Source organism: Lathyrus oleraceus, chromosome 3, assembly GCF_024323335.1.
Source record: "Lathyrus oleraceus cultivar Zhongwan6 chromosome 3, CAAS_Psat_ZW6_1.0, whole genome shotgun sequence".
Lineage (NCBI taxonomy): Eukaryota > Viridiplantae > Streptophyta > Magnoliopsida > Fabales > Fabaceae > Lathyrus > Lathyrus oleraceus.
The window spans coordinates 80,273,079-80,293,412 of record NC_066581.1 but is presented as its reverse complement, the minus strand read 5'-3'; the positions used below and the strand labels follow the sequence as shown (position 1 = coordinate 80,293,412).

General features: G+C 35.5%; 1 protein-coding gene across 1 annotated transcript; it reads left to right on the top strand.

Moving 5' to 3' along the window:
• Window positions 1-7,198: 7,198 nt before the first annotated feature.
• LOC127125451 (protein TRANSPORT INHIBITOR RESPONSE 1) lies at window positions 7,199-10,914 on the top strand. Its single transcript, XM_051054218.1, has 4 exons — window positions 7,199-7,895; window positions 9,167-9,659; window positions 9,782-10,618; window positions 10,705-10,914. Exons 1-3 carry the CDS (start codon window positions 7,432-7,434, stop codon window positions 10,577-10,579), a joined length of 1,755 nt encoding a protein of 584 aa, XP_050910175.1. The 5' UTR covers window positions 7,199-7,431; the 3' UTR covers window positions 10,580-10,618; window positions 10,705-10,914.
• Window positions 10,915-20,334: the final 9,420 nt, after the last annotated feature.

Below are 20,334 nucleotides of genomic sequence, written 5' to 3'. Positions count from 1 at the left end.
TAGAAATTATTTAGTCTCCTCACATTTGAGAGATTTTCTTTATAATTCAATTGATTAGAATGTTATTAAGATATGTTACCGTCCAACTGAATTCTACATTAAATTTTTCAACTATAAAAAACTCACTGCAACTTAGTTTCTTTGTCTTCTTAAAGAATTTGACTACAACTTAGCTATTTGAGGAAACACAATTGAATAAAATAAGTATTTGTATTTATAAATATCATTCAACATAATATATAAATAAATTTTAACACAAATACAAGTGTTTAAGCTTTCATCAGAAAATGTGTATATAATGTATCATTTGATGCTTTTGAATAGTTTTTTTTTTAGAATTGTAGATATTTTTATCTGATGTTTGTTTGGGAAAGTTCTTTTCTTTTCCTTTGCTTCATGAAATTTATTCTCGCAAAAGTATGTTGTTATACTTGAGTGTTGTATTTAATTCAGAACTCAAGAATAAATAGAAATTCGTTAATTTGACCGCTATAGAATTTTAAATGTTGGGACATGAGTTGTTGTGATCCAATGTACTACATAGCATCATAATTCAATATAACCATATGCTCTTACATAAAATAGATGCACAGTTATACATGTTTGTAAACATAATTTATATCTTCGTACCTTGTTTACTATTGCTAGTTGTACCTAAAATTTAAAACTCAACTTATTGAGAAGTAAGTCATCAAAGGAATAATTTTTCAGAGGATAACAACTTGATGTTTTAAAAAGGAGGTCAAAGTGTTGATTTATGTATAACATTGAATTGAATATAGGAATATAACTATTGAGTAGAGGGTAATGTTGAAATCAATAATCAAAAAGTGACATAAAAATGTCTTCTAGACGTGCGTCCGGGTGATGCTTTGAACGATGCTCTTCCGAGATGCTTAATGAATAAGATACTAGATGATATATTCCAGATTCATATTACGTCTAGATGATCATAGTCATATGTAGGTAGACACACTCTTTCCACGATACTTATTATTTAGAATATTTTTATTAGGTTTCTTTTTGTATCAATGGAAAAAAAAGGAAATAACCAAAAATTAAGTTCTTGGAAATTGAACTCTCATAGAGTCTGCTAAACAAATATTAACTAAAGGAGGGTGACAATTAGAAAACTCTATCCATTCCTGAACAAGTGAGACTCACAATTTAGCAAGTTAATCAACACTAGCATTTCCTTCGCGTAAGGTGTGAACAAGGACAACTTGCCACTTTTTATAAATAGGAGATTGAATATAACCCACCATAGATGCATAAGAATTAGTATATGACTCATCCTCTTGAATAAACTTCTGGGTTTTTGAGAGTCGGACTCGCAAATCACTTTTTTGAACCCATGATTCCAAGCAATATAAAAACTATGAGAAATGGCTTGAAGCTCAACATTATATTAGAGGTAAAACCACAACTTTCTGCAAAACATGTAATCCAACCTCCAAAAGAGTTTCTTAAAAGACCACCAAAACCAGACGATCTGAATTACTAATGAAACTATCATCTCTCTAGAGAACTGTGCCAAGACATACGTTTAAGAGTTGATATATTATTAGAACCACCAAAGCTTGTTTGGTAGTGTGTAAAAAGTAGTTATTTAACTTAGAGTATTCCAAAGAGAGTGAGTGTTGTGTTTGAAGGATTCTTTGTTACTAGATTTCCAAATGATCCAACAACAAATGAGAAATAAAGGGCCATGATTGACGACCGCATTAAGTTTCATCCAATTATATATATCATTCTCATACAAATGAATATGAGATGGAAAACTGAAAATGTTCCAAATTTGCATGGTCTTAGGGAAATCTCTAAGAGTATGCGAGATGGTTTCATTAGCTGCACCAAGACTAGGTTTCCACTAAATTAAAATTAGTCATTACCTGATCTATGTGTAGGATGTAAATTGCCACCAGATACTTCAGAAGATAACAATAATTCATTTAGATCACCAACTAGTAAACAAGGAACATAGCCAATATTTCTTAGCTAGGATAGGTAATGACAAAGACGTTTGCGTAAGTTTAAGATATGATATGCATAAATATAAGGGCAAGACTAAACCTCATGCTTACGCTGAATAAGAAAAGTAATAGTTTGATGCATGCTATCTAAAACCGTGATAGTTGTGTTTTCAACATAAGAAATTATCCAAATACCACCGGAGTGGCATCTAGCTTCTTGAATTTCAACAAATTTATAATTCAAGGAACTCGAAAATTGCTCAGTTCTAACAAACTGAACATGAGTTTCATAAACATAACACAAATGGGGATTGTATTTTGATAGGATCCCTGACATGCCGCCTAGTGTTGCTACTAAAGGTTCTATGAATATTCCAAGATATGATTTAAAAGTCTTGAAACCAATCACTAAATAATCATATTTGGAGCAGGGACCAACACCCCAATGGCTATGTTGCCATTTTATGAGGAGGGGTTGTTGGGACTTCATCAATATTGTGTTGATCAAGATTGACACTACTGTCTTGCACATGATTGTTAGGTAGTTTATTCAAGTTTCCCAATTCTTCACACATAACAATGCAATTTGGTGATATATCCTCACAATTAATCATTGATTTAATTCCAAAGCCAACCTCATATGAATTAGAATTGTGTCTCATGTACATGTTGTCTTGGTTAGTGTGTTGTGCATTTGGCTGAAAATTAGATTCACTAATTTGATCCCTTTTGTGGGGTATATTTGGATCATTAGATTGGATAGAAAGAATATGTCCCACACCAAGTTTATGTGACTTCCTTACTTTTCTTCTGTTATGATCCAAATCAATAATATTAATTGACTTTTATTTTTGTTTTTTGTGTGCTGATTTTTTAGCATGATATTTCCTCACTAAAATAGAAATTTGGCATTAATATCTTTACCTGAATTAATAGCTTTATTATTCAGAGGTTTCCTATTTTTTTCTCTTAACTACCAACCAATATGGATGGTCTTCTCCCTTATCTTGGTTAATATTTGTAACAATTGTACCCACAATTTCAGTAATAAATTATGTAGTTGATGCAATAAACGAATCAGTAGTAGCAGTTGGTATCGTCTTTGTTATGTTAACCGTTTTTTTTCTCTCCGACATAGCTTTGAAGGTGCATTGCCTTGTGCGATGTCCATAACAGTCGCATGTATAGCATATACTATAGAGTCCTTCATATTCCACTTGATACCAGAAATTTCTCATCCATACTTTACCCACAACCAGTTTATTGAGATCAATTTGGACCCATACTGTAACACCCCGATTTTGATTATTTTACTTTTAATTGAGTTTTGAGAGTGTTTTGATTTATTAATTTAATTTAATTTAATATATGAGTTTAGGTAGAATTATTTAAATTAGTGTAGAAGCGAGGAAAATAGTTTAATATTAAATTAAAATTTTCTTATATTTTTAATAATTTAAATAATAGAGAAATATGAGAAAATGAGTTTTGGGCATTAAAATAGATTTTTAATTAAATTAGGGAGGTGGTAGAATTAGTGAGAATTGAAGAGAGTTTGTAGAGTTAATTAAAATAAAAACGAATTAAAGTTTTATTTAAGAGAAAAAAGTGAGAGAGTTGTCAGTACGTGTTTTTGAGAGAAAATGCTAAGGAGAGAAAAGGGCAATCCTATGAGAGTTTTTGAAAGCAAAGAGAAAATTCATTATTGTAGTTTCAACCTTTCTCCGAATTCGAGGTAAGGGGAGGGGGGGGGAGAGAACTGTTCATACTATGGATGTTTAAGCATGAAGGATATAGAGGATTATGTATCCTCTTTATTTCCCCCTTTTTTCTTGTTTCTTTCATTGATGAAGATTTTGGATCTTGAGATGGTTATGCAAGTCTCTTTAGATCGTGGTGATAGAATATTGTTTTTGTGTTTAGTTGATCGCTGATTTTCGTATTCATTCATATGTATAATACTGATTTTCGATGTCCATGATTATAAGCCTTGACTTGATGAACCTAATGTTGATTTGCTGATAATTGGTGAAATGAATGTCCAATTGTGTGCAATTGATGTGTTTATTATTGTGTGAATTGTGGGTGAGGAGTTTATGTAGTTATTAAGTTGAGTCATTATATTAGAGTTAAACGAGGATTTTGGAGAAAACCCTTGCCACTACAGTGAGGTAACTTTAGAGTTAAGGCGAGGGTTATGAGAGCCCTTGCCATCTTTAGGAAAATATCTTAGTAGAATTGTTAACATGTGAACCTTGAGTTAATTAATATGTTTGGAGTTGTTAACATATTTTGAATTGACTCTAAATTTGTTAGTTAGTTGAGTTTAGAGTCATGTTTTTATTTGTTTAGAGTCCTTTGACAGATATAGAGTTGAAGTTGAAGGTATATGACCTTATAGTTGAGTTTTGATGACTTAAATATATTTTTAGAGTTAGACAAATTATCTTAGTTGAGTTATCACTCGCCTTGTGATTAGGTAGGATTGAGTAGTGATGAGTTGATATTCAAGTGTACACAAAACATTGTTTATCCGTATGTTTTTTGGACGGTGAAAACTCAAATAGCTAAAACATATGAGTTTCAAATCTGTTTAGGAAAGCGTAAAAAAATGGCAGGTAGACCTAAAAGGGGATTAATCGTCTTATCTTGAGTCCTGTAAGTCCTGTAAGTCCTGTTGGGACGTCATCAGTTGAGTTAAAGAGATAATTTAACGATCTTTCGAATTGGAGAGTTTCATGGTTTTATCATGAATATATAATTTTATGTGTTATTTTGAAGTTAGACATTCTGTTTTAGAGTTTATGTAGGAAATATTTGTGATAGGGTTAAACTGAAACAAATAGAACTAGAGTTTCGTAACTTGTTTTGACGTGCGGTTAAGTGCGTTGGAAAGAGGGTTTAATTTTATTTTAAATTGGAAATTTCATAATTTTATCATAAATATATAATGTTTGACGCCATTTTGAAGTCAGGCAAAACATTTTATCCGATTCGAGTACCCGTTCTTGATGTTTGGTTAAATTAAACAGATTGGTGTATTAAGTCCTAAAATAAAAATCATATTCTTAAAATAGTCTCTCTGAGAATTCTAGAACATATTCATTTGCTTGACTTCGACTCTGTTTGATATTTTAAATAATTATTCGAATATGATGTATGATTAACAGGAAAACATAATTTTCGATGCAGTTTTAATGTTGTTTATGAGTATTGATGAGAACATAATATATTTTGATTATTATGTTGAGTTATGATGAAAAATATTGAGCTATGTTGGTTTTTAGGTTCATAGAGGAACCATTTTGTAGGACTCCAGTCTAGTGTTGTAGGACTTCAGTCCAGTGTTTAAGGACTTCGGTCCAGTGTTGTGATTGATAATTGATAATGGGAGTAGGAGGTTCCGATCGTGATTGTTTGCATTTGTTTGTAGTATAATGCATAATGTATATTGAAGAATAACTTATGATTTTGGTCCAGTTTTATAGGACTTCGGTCCAATGTTGATGATCCCTCGGTAACATAATTATGATATCCAGCGTTGTGGGACTTTGGTCAAAGGTTGTAGGATGGTACCACATGCATGAGACTAGAGAAAATACACATTGCATAATGCTTTATATGTTGTATATTGTGTTGATGAAATATGTTTGATATGTGAATTATTATTGTTGTTTTATGCACCGTTATCATATATGAATGTATTCTCACCTCTCTCTTGTTTCTATGTTCCCTATTGTTGCATTTGATACAAGTGATTCCCATATTAAGGATGATGAGTGATTAGCTATTGGTTATCGAGGATGGCGTAGTTGACCTCTTCGTTAGTTTTTTTTTGTTTATGTTCGCCGTACCTTTGTCGTGTTGGGTCATCATGAGGAACACCACATTGGATCAAGAGCAACACACAAGTGAGAGAGACCACATATTCACCTAAAACCTTGAGGTAATAAGTGTATGGGTCATCTCACTTATAAAACACCCAACCTTCACTTTTCAAAACAATGTGAGACTTAAAACTTACATTTGTTTCTCAACATAACTCACACTTATTTCCCAACAATCTCCCTATCAATTGTGAGCCCATCCATTATGCTTCCCCTCAAGCGGAAGCTCTTTCATTCAGATGCTTGTACCGCTGTTGCCAGACACCCTCACTCGTTATAGGTACTTCAACAGAACACATCGTCTGACCACCTTTTCAGGAAAACTTTCGACACAAGAAGCCGATCCCTTACTCGAACTAGGCTCTGATACCATTATTGGATCATCAGGATGAACATCCACATTGTGTCAAAAGTAACACACAAGTGTGAGAGACACCACATATTCACCAAAAACCTTAAGGTGATAGGTGTATGACTCCTCTCACTTTTATGCTCAACCTCCACTTTTCTAAACAATATCAAATTATAACTTAAACTTATTTCTCAACATAACTCACTTGTTTTCCAATATACAAATTTATTTAATATTTATTTTTATCTTATTTTCTTTCTTAACTACATCTCTAACCTCTGTACCTGTACCACACTTAACTACATCAGTTTTTTAACTGTATGATTAATCTAAAATTCATTATAATTCTCTCTTGCGATGTTAATTTTTTAAAGCAAGCAAGTATGGTACAATTCTTCCCTGAAGCAAGCATGCTAAATAAATGAAAGTATGATTTTTTTTGCCACACTGACATGGCTTTGAGTATATAAACTTGAAATGCTATTGATCATTGCATAAGCAAGTATGAAATCTACTCCTTTATTATTTTAGTTAATAGAAGCAGTGTAAAAATAACACAACTGATAAATGAATTATTGTTTAGCAATAAATTTTTATTTTAAAACAATTTCTTTTTTTTAATAAAAAAAGTAGAATGTGGATTGCACAACATAATCAGATCCCTCATTATTAATTTCTTAACTTAAAAAAAAATCCTCATTTTTCCTTTTTTAGAAATGGAGAGATAATATTCATTATTCACAAGATATAAAACCATGTCGGTTTTTTCTCATTTCAACAACTCGCGAGAAACTGAAAATAGCGTCCCCTTTAGTCCACGTCTTTTCACACACACCCGTTTTCTGCGGCTACTCTTCGATCTCCCTCAACGGATAAGATCAAATTCTTACATCCTCATCAAACGGTCATCATTAACTTCTCAAACCACGTGTCTCCCTTATAATAATTGCCAATAACACTTCTCCGAAATAAACCCTCACCACCATCAATGATCAATAATCCATCACTTATTTAACCATAGTTAATTTCTAACCTCACTCAAACTCAACATAAACTACTCTTATCCTTTCTCTCTTTCTCTCTCACAGACATTAACACAAACACTTTAAGCTCGTTAATGGTGTCTCAGATCTAACACTCAAAACTGCACCACTCTCGTTCTTCACAAGCTTCATTTCCAAGTTCTGACTCAGCTAAACGACGCCGTTTCGTTCTTCACATGCAGAAAATGACGAACCGGTTCCCTGAGGAAGTTCTCGAGTACGTGTTCTCGTTCATTCAATGTGACAAAGACCGAAACTCCATCTCTCTAGTGTGTAAGTCGTGGTACGAGATCGAACGGTGGTGCAGGAGGCAGATTTTCGTCGGAAACTGCTACGCTGTTAGTCCTGTCACGGTGACGAAACGGTTCCCGGAGTTGAGATCCATTTCGTTGAAAGGGAAACCGCACTTTGCGGACTTCAATTTGGTGCCTGAAGGTTGGGGAGGTTTCGTTAGTCCGTGGATCGCGGCTATGGCTTGTGGTTTGCCGTTGCTCGAAGAGATTCGGCTCAAGAGGATGGTTATAACGGATGAGAGCTTGGAGCTTATTGCTAAATCGTTTAAGAATTTTAAAGTTTTGGTTCTTATTTCGTGTGAGGGTTTCACTACGGAAGGACTTGCCGCCATTGCTTCTAATTGCAGGTTTTTTTACCTTTCAAATTCTTCTCATTTGGTTATTCTATGTTTCGTTGAATTGAGCTGAAGTGAATTGATTATGATTTGATTGAACAATCTCAACTTTGGATCTTTGCTTTTGCTTTTGCTTTAGTGTTCTATTAGCAATTATGATGAAGGTACTATCGGTCTTTAGCCATGTGAGGTTTTAACTTTTAACTGAACTTTTTGTGGTCATTGGTCAGATTTGATTCATGTATATTTCTTTTTGAATACTATACAGTAAAAACTGATTTTTTTCCCCACATATTTTGGATTTCTTTTCGTACAGTGGAATTTTGGATGTTTTTTTTTATTTTTATGGATTCTTATGATATTGAAATGTATTACTTTTACTATTTATATTTTATTCGTTTTTCATGTTAGATCCCCTTTCCTTCCTATTAAGCCTTCACGAGTCATGACCACATTATTCAGTTTCCTCGCCATGTATCAAATATGATAGCTTTTTTGTGATAATGAGTATTGGGAAATGTTGGTTTGGTTCAAATGATTATTGGGAAAACCAAAGAGATAAGACTGAAAAAGTTTTTAAAAAGAAACACCTCATTTTAGTAAAGCCAGTTTTTTGTGATAATGAGTTATACTTGATATTTAAAACTAATGATATTATTTGGTTGCTAGTAATTAAATTGTAAAGGCCGGTCAATTAGGTCATTAAATTTGTGTATTTAGGATATACTCCCTTAAATTGAACAAAATCAATTAATTTAGTAATTTTGTCAAATTTATGATCACAATTTCAAAGGCTCTATGCTTGTTTTGAATGATGTAGCAAGAGACGATTAAAGTCCAATGTGTATAAAAAAATTTGATGGAGGGAATAAAATACTTTCTTTTATTTATTTAAAGGGACTAGTTTTCTATTTAGTAAATTTTATGAACTAATGGTTGACTCTTCAATTTTTTTGGTTAGTAATGCTGATTTATTCCATTTTTAATTTTGATTTCACTTTTTTTATGGTTAGCAGAAAATGTGATTCACTTAAATCTCAAACAGTTTGTAAATATTACGAATATTTCATGTATCAGTGAGGTTTTAATCAGAAGTATGCTTTTTAAAACTTTTGCCAATGGGATAATATCCTTGATTAATACTGAGCCATTGACAGTTGCTAATGATGTTAAAATTGGTTCGGCGTGATTCAGTTTACTACATCGTTGCTTCTTAATAACCATAGGAGATAGTGGTTTCTGAAGTGTCACTGATAAAGACTCTGTCTTCCCATGAATTGTAGGAATTTGAAGGAATTGAACTTGCAGGAGAGTGAACTGGAGGACCTTAGTGGGCATTGGCTAAGCCAATTCCCTGATTCTTACACATCCTTAGTTTCACTTAACATCTCTTGCTTGAACAATGAGGTGAGTTTGTCCGCACTAGAGCGCCTGCTTGGTAGGTGTCCTAACCTCCAGACTCTTCGTCTCAATCATGCTGCAGCCCTTGATAAACTGCCGAACTTACTTAGCCGATGTCCTCAGCTGGCTGAGTTAGGCACAGGAATCTACTCAGCTGAGATGCGCCCAGAGGTCTTCTCAAACCTTGTAACAGCATTTTCTGGGTGCAAGCAATTGAAGAGCTTGTCTGGTTTTTGGCAAGTTCTGCCATCCTACCTTCCGGCACTAAATCCGGTCTGCTCTAGGCTAACATCACTAAACCTGAGTTATGCTGTCATTCAAAGCTCCGATCTTATCAAGCTTGTCGGTCAATGCCCCAATTTGTTGCGGTTTTGGGTATGTTGGATTTATATGATGTTTTTTGATGTATTGCCTGTTCCATGTTTTGTGTGCATCTCAGGTTCAATACCTTCAATCATGTTGTATTTTGTTGTGCTAATTAAAGTCCGCTGATACAGGTGCTTGATTACATAGAAGATGCTGGTCTTGATGTCGTTGCTGCTTCATGCAAGTATCTACAGGAGTTGAGGGTGTTTCCTTCTGATCCATTTGGTTTAGAACCAAATATTGCGTTGACAGAACAGGGTCTTGTCTCTGTATCTAAAGGCTGCCCAAAGCTCCAGTCCATTCTATATTTTTGTCGTCAAATGTCTAACGCTGCTCTAAATACTATTGCGCAGAATAGGCCTAATTTGACTCGCTTTCGCCTGTGTATTCTGGAGCCTCGAACTCCTGACTATCTTACCCTTCAACCACTGGATTCTGGTTTTGGAGCTATTGTAGAGCATTGTAAGGATCTTCAGCGCCTTTCCCTTTCCGGCCTTCTAACTGATCGTGTTTTTGAGTATATTGGAACTCATGCGAAGAAGCTGGAGATGCTATCTGTTGCCTTTGCCGGAGAGAGCGATTTGGGTCTCCATTATATGCTGTCCGGGTGTGATAATCTTAGGAAGCTAGAGATCAGGGACTGCCCCTTTGGCGACAAGGCTCTCTTGGCCAATGCGGCAAAACTCGAGACAATGCGATCCCTTTGGATGTCCTCTTGCCCAGTGAGTTATGGAGCCTGTAAGCTACTGGGTCAGAAAATGCCCAGACTTAATGTTGAAGTCATTGATGAAAGAGGACCTCCAGATTCAAGGCCAGACAGTTGTCCTGTTGAGAAGCTCTATATATACAGGAGTACTGCTGGGCCAAGGCTGGACATGCCTGGTTTTGTCTGGACAATGGAGGATGATTCCTCCCTGCGCAGTGTATAGAGCCAAGGATTATTTGATGTGGCAGATATTTAATGCCAGGTACACACTCAGTTTAGAAATCTGTAAATGAATTTTCTGTTGCTTTGCTTATGTTGTTGAAGTTCTGATATTTTGTTGAACTATAGGTACAATGGTAATGCATTGAGGGTTTGAGCTCTCGTGCCATTCATTTTACAGAGTTTGGGCGAATCCTGGGATGTCCATTTACTTATCGATAGAGACAAAAACTATGTTGTTTTAATGTGCATTAGAACAATTATTGTATTATTTATTCCTCATACTGTAATGTTTGCAGACTTAAGTATATACATATTTATATTCATGTTGTTTTCTTAGTTTTTTGTCTGATATTAGGCACACTCATTTATCATTCTTAGGCGCGTCTTTTACAATGGCTGTTGAAAACTGATTTTGATAGTCTTTATGATGACTCTTGAGGGTTCTAAAAGGCATTCTTCAAATATTTCATGAGCTGATAGATGGAAACCTTATCTATTGCCAAGTGGGGTTTCTTTGGGCAAAGAAAACCTTTTCTTGGAAGAGCCTCAATCGTTCAATTTTTTAATCCATAAGTTAATGATCATGAAATAGTTGTGTACTTGGACAGCTCCTCTAGTTAACACTTAACACCATCCTTGAGAATTTCTAGAAACTTTTGAAAAAATTCATCGGGCTTATAATAAAGTTCTACAGATTAGGTTTAAAATCTTCCTCTTTACATCAAATTGTAATGCTGGAAAGACAGTGGAAATGTAGACATGATATGATGATGATAAAATTCGTTTACACAGATTGTCTTATCCAAAACCAAAGCCTGTCTGAAAAATCTGTAAAGGGGTCTAGGGTGATTTCTCTCTGCGAAGAAGTGATTACGTAGTAAGCTTTTTTAAGGGATTGAGATTCCATTCCATGAGGAAAAAACACCTTTTCAGGTTTCAGGTTTCAGGTTTAGATTATAATCTGTCATATGAGATGTGGAAAAGAGCAATGAGGTGGGTTAATTAGAATTGTACCAGTACTAGAATGGCGTGGTAGTTGCATTTTAAAAAAGCAAAAGTGTGAATGGTAAATATGGCCTCGGGATGTGGTGAATGAATCTGGTTTTGTATTCAAAGTTGTCGACTGGTGAGCCACGTGAGAGATTCGGTGTTGACAGCTTTTTGGTTCCTCCAACACACTCAGCCTGGTATTTATCCATCATACGAAAACTAAATCTAACTAGAGGTAAATTTCCTGATGTACACTCCTCTCGATTTATCACTTCTATATGGACCACATAACATTACTCTATAAAAGTATCGTCGTTAAAATCTCCAACTGTCAAAAATTAACTCTACCAGATTTTTTGAGTAATCGCTACAGTTTTTCGTAAACTAAACACTATCGGTTTTTTCAGGTGTATGGAAATAAATGTGGTGATCTATGATGCTTTTGAAATGCACTGGTAAAATTTGACACGTCAACTTTTTTTAAAAATAATTGGCTAAGATTTATACGGAAATTCTATATTGACATACCGTATTTTATTAGCCTGCCTAATTTTTTGAAAAATTCAGTAACCTGTAGAATTATGTATAGGATATTTTGAAATTTTTGATAAATATCAAATTTTTGGAATATATGAAAACTCAGGTAGGCAGTGGCGAGTTTTGAAAATTCGATAAGTTTTTGACATTTTAAATAAAATTTATCAGGTAGAATATATACATGTAATACAATGTTGCATTTCAATTAACGGACCTCTCTTGCTCGTTTTAAATGTATATATTTTGCCTTGTACACATGGATAACACTAGTGAGGTTTTTTGGATCTCTATCTTTCAAAGTAGTTATTATGTATCTGAGAACCATATTGTATTTTGTCACGTCATTCATAATTGATCTTTCATCATCTTTTAAACGAGCTAATACATAATGACCATTAAAGTACTTAGCTATTTTATGATTGTGAAACTCACATCTAACCATAACCTTCCAACCGCTACCACTTGACCCGAATCTCAACATAAATTGACATTTAACTTTCATACTATAAATTGTTGAGAATGTATCAAGTGTGAGTAGTGTGGGTAATAGTCTCACATTTGTTGTAAATGTGGAGACTTGAGCATTTATAAGGGAGAAAATTCATCCACATATTATCTTAAAGTTTTGGGTGAATATGTGATGTGTCTCTTACAAAGGTGTTGCTCGAAAAGAAAGAGTTCTACAATATTCAATGCTTCCTAATGAAAAACTCTCCCAACATAAATGTCATTAGAGGAATTCTTTCTTTGTAGTTTCTTTCTCACTCACAATCCATAATTAATTTATCTTTCTTTTCTCTGATCCTCTTTGCGGTATCAAAATGAATAGTAACAACAATAATACCATATTATTTACCAATGGACTGTGCGCATGCTAACACGTTAGCTTGGGAGAGAAATATCAGTCATTTACAACATATACGAAATGAATTATCAATGTCAAAGATACCGAAATCCTATTAAGTATTGAACAAGTTAAAAACAAAACATGGAAGTAAAACATAATCGTTGGTGCTGAAAAATTATGTAAAATCTAATGGAGAAGCATCAGGATATGGTCCGCACAAATGAAACATTTTGCATTATCAAGTATTTTATATTACACAAAAGATTCGAGATACAAAGTTTTTAAATATTCAGAAGTTTTTAATGTATACCTGATTTTTCTAAATATTTAGTAGTTATAGGTTCCCAAAACTACCTATTTTTTTATTCAAAAATGCGGTATATATGTACTTGATTTTTTTATAATATACCATAAAAATGAAACAAATTTTTATAAGATATTGGATTTTTCGAAAACATGCTGTAAAATGTAACAAAATATTAGATTTTTGAAAAAAACTCATAACAATTTTTAAAACATTTGATAAAATTGCATAAATTTTGTATTTTATGAAATTTTTGATATCAAATTTTTCTTGAATGGAGGCGCCAATTGGATTGGCTATGGCAGGTTGTAGCACCCCTTTTTTTATCTCAAATTATTTAGCATATAATCAGAGTAAATAAGCACGCATACAAAGAAAAGGGCGTCACATCGACGTTTTCGAAACTTAAAATTTTCAAAAACCAACAATACACCTGGTCATTCAAAATAACACATTTCGTTCAACATGAATATTCAAGCAATATGCGTTCGCAGCGGAAAATAAAGAATACTCATGTATTTCATAAAATGATTCATGTCCCATACCATGATCATCTCTCAATAATTACTCCAAACAAAATAAAACAATTAATGACATAAAGCATATCAAAATAAAATAGGAGTTCAATACCACTAATCTACCCAGTGTTACATGACCAGAACATTGACTCAGTACCTAATTGCAAACTAAATACGGAAACTCTCCAGCTATTCTTGAGCGAGCTACCGTCCACCTACTCCAGCAATACTACTCTGTAGTATCTGCACGATACCCATGTAAAGGTAACATTCAAACAGAAAGGGTGAGAATTCCAAATCATTATGAAATAGCATAATAAGGCACAATGAATTAAAACAACAATTTAATAATTCGTCACACTTTGTATTATTATATCACTGATATTAATAGACAATCATCTCACATGCTTCAAACATGCGTCACACCCACATCAATACATGCATTCAATGATCACATAACTATAGACGACTCAATGCAAGACAATGTGACTCCATGCATGTGGTACCTCGATGTGAACTCAAAGTTTCACCGCTTTCCGATTCAATATCTAGAATCCAAGCCACGCTTCCGATCCGGACAAGACCAAAGCCCTACGTCTGTTTCCAATGAAGGATCACCGCTTAATACTACGCCTAATCCCAATTAAGGATTAACGTCTGCTACGTCTGTTTTCAATGAAGGATCACCTCTTAATACTACGCCTGATTCCAATTAAGAATCAACGTCTGCTCATGTGAACCCACAGTTTCACCACTTCTACAATGAAGTCAACCATGCTATGAATGAATGCACACATACCAACACATATGCAATTAAGACCATCTATATACCGTCTTAACATCCCACATATCACCATGACTCACAATTGGTACATATACACATTCATCACAACACATCAATTACGATTACATATACACATCCATAACCATAAATCATTCACAATTCAATAATGGTATACATACACATTCATACAATATATTATTCACCAATATAGGCCAATCATTAAATATGTACACATAGATTTCATTCCAAAATGCACACAACATTTAAATATCAAATTTTCAATTTTCAAACAGTGTTAACCGGTTAACGCCCTGGGTTAATCGATTAACGCAAAACAGAATGCGCTTCTTGGCAATTTTTAACAGTGTTAACCGGTTAACGCCCTGGGTTAACCGGTTAACGCAAGACAGAATTCAATTTTCTCAATATTATAACAGTGTTAACCGGTTAACGCCCTGGGTTAACCGGTTAACGCAAAATAGACAGCTGTTCCTGCGCTAACACGAAAACAGAATGCAGATTTCCCCGCATTTTTCATCGTTGGAGGACTTCCGGACCTCCGATTTCGATTCCGTAAAAAGCTACACGTTCAGAAAATTATGACTCATCCAATTATATATTCATTCACAGTTTAGCATAATTTAATCATCACAATTCAAGAGTATTTATCAAGACCTAATAATTCCAAACCATGCCAATTAAGGATTTCAACCTAAATCATGTTCCTACCCATTGACCCAATTATACTAACCCATAATAATAAGGATTTCCCCCCTTACCTTGTCAATTTGATGGAAACCTTGACTCCTCTCGCTTTTCCTCTCCTCTTTCTCTATTGCCTTCAGTGCTCAAGTGAATTCTAATTCTCACTTCCTTCACTCTTACTATTTATAATAGTATTCTAGTTGGGCTTAAATCATCTAATTTAATCACTAAGCCCAATAATACCTAATATTTAAATACCTCTATTTAAATTCAAATAATTAACCACTCACTATGCAACCAAGTTAATTAATTAATTCTATTATTTAATTATTTCTCATATCCACTAGATAATGAATTAATACACCAATTAATTAATTAACACTCCATATAATTAAATTAAAATTATAATAATAATAGTATAATAATTCAATACTAAAAAAATGGGTTGTCACACAGGTGCCCTAGCCAATCCAATTGGCGCCTATGTGTAAGGTTTAAGAGGAGGCGCCAATTCAATTGGCGACACCCTTAAAAATGCCTCAAATGACAAAACCTCCAACATGAAAGTTGTAGATATTTTCAAAACAATGAATTTGGACATAAAGGTTTCATCATTTGGATTTTTTATGAGAAAGGTATGGGCAGTTGAAGTTGGACTTCTGATTTTTTCAACTGTTATCTGACCTATAATGTTTTGTATTATTGCATGTGTTTCTTTTAGAGTTATGAAATTTTGTCCAAAATAACAATTGAAGTAGACATCTCAAAGTTTCCAATTCACTTGGTCCCACCTCAAAATAATTAAAAATGAGTGAGTTAGGTCCTTGCGAAGTTGACCCAAAATTAGGGTTTCTGTCAAAACATGTGTATGTGAATTTTGCCAAAAGGGACCAACTTCAAGCCCTTCTGTTTGAATTATAAAACCCTCAAATGACAAAACCTTTAACATAAAAGTTGTATATCTTTTCAAGACAATGAATTTGGACTAAAAATTTGCATCATTTGCATTTTGTTTGAGAAAGGTATGGGCACCTGAACTTGGACTCTTTGACATTTCAATTGTTATGTGGCCTATAATGTTTTGTATTATAACATGTGTTTATTTTTGAATTATGAAATTTTGTCCAACATAAAAATTTAAGTAGACATCTCAAACTTTCCAATTCACTTTGTCCCACCTCAAAATCATAAAAAATGAGTGAGTTAGGTTCTTGGGTAGTTGACCCAAAATTAGGGTTTCAGTCAAAACATGTGTATGTGAATTTTGCCAAAATGGAGTTTAGACAAAGAAACCTAATGTTTGGAGTTTACACAAAGATAAATTTGATATAATATGACTTGATATTAATAAAATTTAGAGTTTACACAAAGAAACCTAATGGTGATGACCGGGATCACCTAACCGACCTCCGGTCCCACATCCCCTAGCTACCCTAACTTGGCCCTAATCCACGTTGACGATTCTGCACCGGTGTTTGTTCATCTGAGGGGCCAGGAGCGTCATTACCTCCTACAGGAGAAGATCCGTTGAGGTATTCATCCAAGTCAGCATAGTCTTCAGTATTCAATGATGGTGTAGCGGCGTGGCTGAGCTCATGACCCATGCCAGAGAAGTTGGGATGTGGTTGACTCATGGATGGGCGACCGGGACGGTTGAAGAGAGACATGGGTGTGAATGATGCGTCTAGGAAAGGTTGGAAAGGTTGTTGGGGGTGTTTGGAAGAGATATGGTTGTGGGATGTTTTGGTTTTGTGATGTTTGGGCTTCTTGGCTACGGTAGGAGGAGAGGCGGTTAATGTTTTGGCTAAGGCGACTTTGGTAGGGTGATGGTGTGGGTGCGAAGCGATGTTCGGTCTGAGGTTGATGGTCAATTTGTTGGTGGTGGTATGGAGTATGTTCTTGGTATTGGGGTTGGGTGAATGGCATATTTTGGTTGTATGTTTGTGTGTTTGTGGAACGGAAAGTTTGACGGATAGGGGGTTGTGAGTAACCGGGCTGAGAATGTTATTGGGGGTTAGATGTTGATCCTTCTTATGTGTAACTTGTCTGGCGTGGGTCGTAGAGGTATATATCATCGGCGATGAATTGAAAATCAACCGATCTGTACCAAGCCATATAAGTACGACTTGGTTTTACCTCATTTGGCATGACTGCGTCAGTTAAGACATGGTCATGACGGTGCTTCCACTTGCGACACTCCGATCTTGCGAAGGTTTGCCAAGGGTTGAAGTTCCATTGGTCGTTCACTTTACGCATATGCCATTCTCCTAGGCTAGCTGGGGGATCTGGGATATTTTGGACCATACCGAACTGCAGCTTCACACGATCGGTGTTGTGCATCTCCACAGTTGTGAACCGTATTATCAGCTAACCGATCAGGATGAAGCTGGTGAAGATGATGCAGATGATGCACAATGGTCAGATGAACTCAACCCAAGAGCTGAAGTAGAAGTTGACATTGTTGATGAAGAAGAAGAGGAGACCGAGATACAGGTTGATCACATGCTGAACAACGACGATGAAGATGATGATCAACCACCACCAATACCTCCTAGTGATGTCTACAATCCGCCTCAACATATGACAAATATGGATCTTCACGATGATGAAACATCCGACAGTGTCTTCTATAATCCGTATCCGAGACCAGTAGGCGAATTAAAGGTGGGAGACATGTTTCGTACCAAAGAAGAATGTGTTTTGGCAATCAAAAAATTCCACATGAACAACTTTGCTGACTTTACAGTGAAACGCACTGATTCTAGAAGGTATGTTATCGAATGTCGTAACATGCTTTGTAAGTTTTGTTTGGCTGCGCCTTACAAGAAGAAAAATGACTCTTGGGAGATCGCTTCAATAGACCCACCGCACAGCTGCGTTGCAACTAACGTTGAACAAGATCACCGTAAACTGAGCACAACTTTGATATGTCAAGACATTCTGCCATTGGTAAATAAAGACCCATCAGTGAAGGTGAGTATAATTATATCCCATATCCGAACAACATATAATTATACTCCATCTTACAAGAAAGCATGGATTGCGAGGACAGAGGCTGTTGAACAGGTTTTCGGCAACTGGGAGGATTCATTCAAGGAATTGCCACGGTTTTTATGGGCACTAAAAACATATGTCCCAGGAACTGTGGCAATTATGGAGACAGTGCCAACAATGATGCCAGACGGAACCTGTGCTACAGGTAATAGAATATTTCACCGTCTCTTTTGGGCATTTGACCTGTGCATCAAAGGTTTCGCTTTCTGCAAACCTATCTTGCAAATTGATGGCACTTGGTTATACGGAAAATACAAGGGTACTTTGCTCATGGCGGTTGCACAAGACGGTAACAACAATGTCTTTCCCATTGACTTTGCTCTTGTTGAAGGTGAAACGGCTGGTGGATGAGGTTTCTTTCTTCGACATCTCAGAACGCATGTGGCTCCACAATCCAATCTATGTTTGATTTCTGATAGACATGCTGCCATTGAGAGTGCCTACAACAACCATGACAACGGATGACATGATCCTCCTTCTACACATGTCTACTGTATAAGACACATTGCACAAAACTTCATGCGTGTTATAAAAGATAAGAATCTTCGCAAGAAGGTGGTGAATGCTGGGTATGCTTTAACTCAACCGTCATTTCAATATTATCGTGATGAAATTAGACTGTCTAATGAAGACGCAGGGAGATGGATAAATAACATACCAGTAGAGCAGTGGACAAGAGCATTTGACGGTGGTTGTCGATGGGGCCACATGACAACAAACATTGTGGAATGCATGAACGGGGTTTTCAAAGGAATTCGAAATCTGCCGATAACCGCCTTGGTAAGATCAACCTATTATAGGTTGGCTTCTATGTTTGCAACCAGAGGTGAAAGATGGAGTGCAGTGTTAATGGTCGGACAAGTATTCAATGAGTGTTGCATGAAGGTCATGAAAGAGGAGAGCATCAAAGCTACGACACACGCTGTAACAGTCTTTGACCGTCATAGACAAAATTTCAGCGTCCAGGAAAAAATGGGCAACAACGAGGGGAGACCAATTTTAGCCTACGCTGTTAGACTACACAGAAGTTGGTGCGATTGTGGAAAATTTCAGGCCTTCCGCATACCTTTCTCCCATGTCATTGCAGCATGCGCTTATACTCGTCAAGACGCTTACAACCATTTATCTGATGTGTACAAGGCCAACACCATCATAAATGTATATAGTCAAAGCTTTTCAGTACTACCAATGGAGGATTACTGGCCTCCATATGAAGGAGATATTATTTGGCACAATGAAGAGATGCGTAGAAAGAAGAAAGGAAGGCCAAATAGCACACGTATCAGAACAGAGATGGATTCCACAGATAAAATGATAAGATTATGTAGTATCTGTCGTCAACCAGGACACAACAAAAACAACTGTCCCAATCAAGGAGCATCATCTAGATCTTAAGCTTTTTGTAACATTGTATTTCTGTAACAATCAATCATTATATGTCATTAAGTTCTTGTTACAACGAGTTTCATAACAAACATCAGTACAAAACATCTGAAAACATAAATAATTCTAACTGATTACAACAATCAAATTAATGTCGTCTCGACCGAACATCATTTCCCTAGCATCCTTATCAGTATTCATTCGCACCCAACCAAAGATACTGTCAAGTCTCTCAATACTTCTGATTTTTTCCCCTTCTGGTATTTTCCCGTCTAACCATCGAACCAGCTCCCTCTTCAGTTGATCGAATGTGGTGATGTTCCAAAACAACATCAGCAATTGAGGTTTGTCTCTCGCATAAATCACCTTACCGTATCGGCGACGAACACCAAACATGATAGCCAAATGATTATATGAGTTGTGGAACAATTGGTCACACAACGCATCTATTTATAAGACAAAAAGGCATTTTATGAGGGAGTCGCCAATTGAATTGGCGACTACTCTTAAAACCTACACATAGGCGCCAATTGGATTGGATAGGGCACCTGCCCTAGCCAATCCAATTGGCGCCTCCATTCAAGTTTTAAGAAGAGTCGCCATATGAACAACTTTCATGTTCATCAAAAATCCA

Excerpts from the sequence above, each read along its gene's own strand:
- LOC127125451 (XM_051054218.1), top strand. The coding sequence starts at position 7,432 with ATGCAGAAAATGACGAACCGGTTCCCTGAGGAAGTTCTCGAGTACGTG. Across the intron at positions 7,896-9,166 it reads GCCATTGCTTCTAATTGCAG|GAATTTGAAGGAATTGAACT; the intron begins GTTTTTTTACCT and ends CATGAATTGTAG. Across the intron at positions 9,660-9,781 it reads CCAATTTGTTGCGGTTTTGG|GTGCTTGATTACATAGAAGA; the intron begins GTATGTTGGATT and ends CCGCTGATACAG.